The following is a 6652-nucleotide window of genomic DNA, read 5'->3' as shown; positions in this document are numbered from 1 at the left end:
TGCAAGGGAGGCCTGGCCGAGAAGGCAGCAGCAATCAGCACAACAGTAGAGTAATGTTAAACATGAAAACCAGTCAGCACAACCACACGACCCCACCTACAGGGAACAGTTACACTCCTCCTGAACAGAGTTCCGCACCAGGGTTTTAAAATAATGTTAGTATTAGTAGATAGATACATTCAGACTTGTTCAGTTAATTCTTCAAATCATGTACAGACATGTGTTTTATTGTTGCATTACACAAAAACAGAGAAAATACAGATATCGATGTAAAGACATGTCAAAGTTCAAACACGTCAATAAATATATGGACCAGATAGTCATAATAAATACACATTATACTCACAGAGCGACCATTCGTTGTTCACTGATGCCCATATCCTTCCTCACAATAGTTTTTCTGGTGGCTAGTCATCCCAGATAATCAGTGATTGATCTGGACAGGAGCTCACCGGAACTCACCGGAACTGAGTACCGCCACCTCAAATGTTCTACTGCTCCAGTTCCTGCACCTCTTATAGAATATTAGCTTGAAAGAATATACATTACATTTGCTTACCGCTGAGAGCTAAAATGGCCGGSTTGACATACCAATATTGATGTTGAATCAACGAGGATATTTACATATATTTACATGTGTCTAAACCATGGGTCTTCAATGACATCAAAGAAATGCGATATACAGTAGAAGGTGAAGCAGTGGAGTAGGGGGAGTTTCCATACTGCCCATATGGTCCATCAATAGCTCTGGTCCATGGTGTTATGTGTGGCTTGCTGATGCTGAGCCTTCTGTGAAGCTGAAAGTAGCGCCTGGACCAGAGCTAGTCCAACATAGTGTCTCCTAGCTGTAGTAAAGATAGATCCAGGGGTTGGTACAGCTGTTTAGACTGGCAAGCAGCATGATGATGACAAACAGTGGACCTGAGAGAGAGAGAGAGAGAGAGAGAGAGAGAGAGAGAGAGAGAGAGAGAGAGAGAGAGGGGATATGGCATGATAAAAATAGCACTACAGGTTTCCACAGAAAGAATGGGAAAGGTCATGCAAATCAATAGAACTGGAGGCCAATCGGTGTGATTAAACTAGATACCTGTGGCTTCTAGATCCCTGTGCTCCTAACAATGTAGTAAAATGACAAGCAGGTACGCAAATAAAATCGAATTTACCATTTGTGGGCGCTGTACTGGGACTCCATGCAGACCACAACTGGACCACAAAGAAGGGGCTCMAGCATATCGAGTAGACCATAATGATGACGAATGTCATTTTGACCGTCTTCAACATCGCGCTCGAGACCCCTTTGGTGCCCGTGCGCCTGTCGCTCGTGGAAGCCTGGAGCGCCTTTCTCTTCATGTTGAAGTATATCCCCGTGCATATTTTAAYCTGGCAGTACAGCAAGATGATAACCGGGAGAACAAACACYGATAAAGTGATCCAGCTGATGTATATCTTAGAACCCCAAGGTTCGATAAATGTCGCCCAACAATCATACAGGTTGTCCTGTAGTTCTTGGAGAGAGAAGATGAAGAGTTGCGGAGTGCTGAAAGCCAGAGAGATCAGCCACGCTGCGCCTATGGCGACGTACCTCTTAAAGGAACTCTTCAAGAACGACACCATGGGTTTGCAGACCGCATGGTACCGATCTATGGTCATGGCCACTATCATGTATGTGGAGGCGAACATCCCAACCACCTGAAGATATTTCACCGAYYTACAGACGAAATCTGAGCCTCGGAACCGGTGTGTAATCTCCATGCAGAGCTGCGGTAGGACTTGGAAGAAAGCGACCACTAGGTCCGCGAAGCACAGGTGCAGAAGGAACAGATGGGTCCTTGTATTCATCTTGCGCTTCCTCCAAAGTGCATGCAGAAGGCACAAATTCCCACATGTGGCTAAGACAAAAATCAATCCCAAAACTCCAGTTTTTAGAAGCGCAAAGTCGTGTTCACCTGTTTCATCAGTTCCTCCCGCGTCCTCCCGCTCCGAACTGCCATTGCCACTATAATTGAGTTGTAAACTCATTGTACCGTACAATATTTTTTGGGTTACTATTTGTTTTTTCATTGTTAATTATGTTCAGAAAATTAGGTCCAATACTTTCCTATTGGCAATTCGGCCACTCTGTCGCCTATGATGCGCAGTGGCTCTGCGCAGCAGCAACAAGTGCTTTAGCTGGTAGTAGCGTGGTGTTTGCCTGACGACTCGCCATGACGCCTCACCCTGAATTTAATTGCTGCACCTTCAAGAAACGTCAGTTTTGCCACCCAGCGCTATGTGGTTGGGTAGCCTTGCAAGCATCGTCTGACTATGACATTTTGTACGGACCATCACCGTCCGAGAAAAGATGGCCTGCAACGACAGGTGCACCAGAGCTGTAGGCCTGTTTAAATATGGCTCTGGATGCACCAATGAAATCAGAATGTGCTGTATAGGTAGGTGCGCAGTGCGCATTCCCAGAGTGTAATGAACATCCAGGCTACGTGTTCAATATGAACACCTCCCCTGGCTTCACACGTGAGTGCACATTCATTTCATTCAATGTCCTTCATTTCCATTTTCTGTCAATATTAATTGTGGACATAGACCTGTGTGACCATTAGCCACATGGGCCTGATGAGAAGCCTTTCTTCCACAGAATACTAAAGGAACAGACTACATCCACCCCTAAACAACAGTCTTTCAAATTGAATCCATGTTGAATATGATTGATAAAAGTCAGGTATAAGGACTCGTATCCTTTACAATTGAATGTAAAAGAACATTGGTCGTGCATTTCCCCCTCAGCATCCATGTATCAATATGACCCATGTTTATTTAAAAGCATCAAGTCAACAACTGTATTGACTGGTCAGGGCATATTCTTGGAGAAAATGAATTCCTAGAGATTCAGACTGTGGTAAATGTCATATTGTGAAATGATGTGTTTATACCGTTACTCTGGCCTCTGTGAGAGCACTTCTCTCAGTTCTGTTTCACCTAGTGCCTTTGTGACAGTCGTGAAGAGAAGGTCATGTGTACAGTACTTATCAGCAGGAAGGCACATATCTGAAAGGATGTATTGAAGCTGAGATTTGTGTCTAGCAGCTTGCAGAGCCTTCGCTCCTGAGTGATACAGTGTGCTGAGTGCTGTTATTCATTATCCACAACCTCTCCACACCATCACTGTGTCCCAAATGGCACCCCATTCCCTACATAGTGCACTACTTTAGACCCTATGGGYCYTGGTCAAAAGTAGTGCACTATATAGGGAATAGGGTGCCATTTGGGAYGCARCCCACATCATGCTAGAATAAAAGGCTGTTCTCCTTCAGTGTGAGGAAACACCGACACTGTTTATGACGCTGTTAAGTACCACATAATAGTATTTTCCTACTATACATCTATTATGCAGTTAATGCCACCTGTCCATGCCACCCATCATGCCACCTGCCATGCCACCTGCCCATGCCACCTGTCTTGCCATCCGCCATGCCACCCATCATGCCACCTGTCCATGCCACCCACCATGCCACCCATCATGCCACCTGTCCATGCCACCCATCATGCCACCTGTCCATTGCCACCCATCATGCCACCTGTCCATGCCGCCCATCATGCCACCTGCCCAGTTGCCACCCATCATGTCACCTGTCCATGCCGCCCATCATGCCACCTGTCCATGCCACCCATCATGCCACCTGTCAATGCCACCCATCATGCCATCTGTCCATGCCACCCATCATGCCACCTGTCCATGTCACCCATCATGCCACCTGTCCATGCCACCTGTCCATGCCACCTGTCCATGCCACCCACACATGCCACCTGTCATGCCACCCATCCATGCCACCCATCCATGCCACCTGTCATGCCACCAGTAATGCCTCCTGTCATGCCACCTGTCATGCCACCCGCCATGCCATCCATCTATGCCAGCCGTCCATGCCACCTGTCCATGCCACCCATCCATCAATCAATCAAATGTATTTATTTATAAAGCCCTTTTTACATCAGTTGATGTCACAAAGTGCTGTACAGAAACCCAGCCAAAAACCGCAAACAGCAAGCAATGCAGATAGAAGCACGGTGGCTAGGAAAAACTCCCTAGAAAGGCCAGAACCTAGGAAGAAACATAGAGAAAAACCCGGCTCTGAGGGGTGGCCAGTCCTCTTCTGGCTGTGCCGGGTAGAGATTATAACAGAACATGGCCAAGATGTTCAAATGTTCATAGATGACCAGCAGGGTCAAATAATAATAGTCACAGTGGTTGTAGAGGGTGCAACAGGTCAGCACCTCAGGAGTAAATGTCAGTTGGCTTTTCATAGCCGATCATTTCTGCCACCCGTCATGCCACCCGTCATGCCACCTATCCATGCCACCCGTCATGCTCAGTGACAGGAAGCAATATGACCAGGGCAACATACATACAGACGTAATGTGCATACATTAGTGATGCTCTAAAGCTTGCTGTCGTAAAGCAAGTCAGAAATAGACCCTTTTAGATTATTCATCCAGCGTTTATCACGTTTCCATTACTGCATCTTCTGCCTTCAGATATCAACTTTTACACAGCATGTACTCTATGCCTAAAATATATATAGAGAGTTTTTGTTTCCCAATGGCTCTTAGCTACACTGCAATATACTTTGAAATGAATCTGGAGGGGTGCAGTAAAGCTGTATCTAGCTACAGTATACAGTAGATCTGAGCTACACTAGCCACTTTGAAATGAATCTGGAAAAGAAGAGAGACAGTGCTGCTGGAGAAGCACAGAACCCGCCCACAGAGGCACAGTGCTGCTGGAGGAGCACAGAAACAACCCACAGAGACACAGTGCTGCTGAGGAGCACAGAAACAACCCCAGAGGCACAGTGCTGCTGGAGGAGCACAGTAACAACCCACAGAGGCACAGTGCTGCTAGAGGAGCACAGTAACACCCACAGAGGCACAGTGCTGCTAGAGAAGCACAGTAACAACCCACAGAGGCACAGTGCTGCTAGAGAAGCACAGAAACAACCCACAGAGGCACAGTGCTGCTGGAGAAGCACAGTAACAACCCACAGAGGCACAGTGCTGCTGGAGGAGCACAGAAACAACCCACAGAGGCACAGTGCTGCTGGAGGAGCACAGTAACAACCCACAGAGGCAAGTGCTGCTGGAGAAGCACAGTAACAACCACAGAGGCACAGTGCTGCTGGAGGAGCACAGTAACAACCCACAGAGGTACAGTGCTGCTGGAGGAGCACAGTAACAACCCACAGAGGCACAGTGCTGTTGGAGAAGCACAGTAACAACCCACAGAGGCACAGCGCTGCTGGAGGAGCACAGTAACAACCACAGAGGCACAGTGCTGCTGGAGGAGCACAGAAACAACCCACAGAGGCACAGTGCTGCTGGAGAAGCACAGTAACAACCCACAGAGGCACAGTGCTGCTAGAGGAGAATAGTAACAACCCACAGAGGCACAGTGCTGCTAGAGGAGAACAGTAACAACCCACAGAGCACAGTGCTGCTGGAGGAGCACAGAACCAGCCCACAGAGGCACAGTGCTGCTGGATATTCCTGTTGATCCTACCTGCCAAAATTAAACAGAATTAAATTTTTGTGTTTGTGTATGTATGGTTGCATGGATGTTTATAGCAAAAACCCTCCCCCTTTGTTCCATTCAAACAGTATAAACCGTTTCAATAGAGGTAATCAAAAACATACAGCAGAAGCAAACCCATTATTATGTCATATGTCATTATTATGTCATATGTCATTATTGTTCTGTCATCTATAGAAGAAAAGTGTTCTCTGATTATACACTGTATCCAGATTCCTGTCACAGTGCTCTGAAGTGACTCAATAGTAAACGTTGTTGAAATGATGTTCCTTTCTATGAAGGGCAGCAGATAATTCCATATATTAGTGGCGCAATCCAATTCAAGTTGCCCTTCCCTCTTAACCACGACAAGTCCCTATAGCAACCAGGTCTTGCACCGTGCTCCCTGGAACCGTATAGGTAAGGTTGATGATAGGGGTAAAACAAGACAAAGAGTGAGATGGTCAGATGTTTGGAACCGATAAATATTCACACAGAGACTGAGGATAAAGAGATCCCATGAGGTCATATAGAAGTCAATTACACTCATATGGCTTTATTGCATGACTCCAGATTCATTTTAAGTCTATCAGTGCGCGATGCTCCGCACCTAAAGATGAAACACTGAGTGGGGATATTGGGAATCCCAGGGATCATAGAAGCGAAATTGCAGTATTTGCTATGTGGTGTTACAGCATCCCCTCCAGATTCATTTAAAAGTGGCTAGTGTAGCTCAGATCTACTGTATACTGCAGCTAGATACAGCTTTACTGCACCCCTCCAGATTCATTTCAAAGTGGCTAGTGTAGCTCAGATCTACTGTATACTGTAGCTAGATACAGCTTTACTGCACCCCTCCAGATTATTTCAAAGTGGCTAGTGTAGCTCAGATCTACTGTATACTGCAGCTAGATACAGCTTTACTGCACCCCTCCAGATTCATTTCAAAGTGGCTAGTGTAGCTCAGATCTACTGTATACTGCAGCTAGATACAGCTTTACTGCACCCCTCCAGATTCATTTCAAAGTGGCTAGTGTAGCTCAGATCTACTGTATACTGTAGCTAGATACAGCTTTACTGCACCCTCCCAGA

At 46.4% G+C, this 6652-nt stretch overlaps 1 protein-coding gene across 1 annotated transcript; it reads right to left on the bottom strand.

Annotated features, from left to right (window-relative positions):
- Nucleotides 1–273: 273 nt before the first annotated feature.
- Nucleotides 274–2340, bottom strand: avpr2l (arginine vasopressin receptor 2, like). The gene is made up of 2 exons (XM_024144817.2): nt 1164–2340; nt 274–921 (listed from the first exon to the last, which is right to left on the bottom strand). The coding sequence occupies exons 1-2, from the start codon at nt 2059–2061 to the stop codon at nt 842–844; spliced, it is 978 nt and encodes a 325-aa protein (XP_024000585.1). The 5' UTR covers nt 2062–2340; the 3' UTR covers nt 274–841.
- Nucleotides 2341–6652: the final 4312 nt, after the last annotated feature.

Source organism: Salvelinus sp. IW2-2015, unplaced genomic scaffold, assembly GCF_002910315.2.
Source record: "Salvelinus sp. IW2-2015 unplaced genomic scaffold, ASM291031v2 Un_scaffold6020, whole genome shotgun sequence".
Taxonomy (NCBI): Eukaryota; Metazoa; Chordata; class Actinopteri; order Salmoniformes; family Salmonidae; genus Salvelinus; species Salvelinus sp. IW2-2015.
This window is presented reverse-complemented; position numbering and strand designations above follow the sequence as displayed.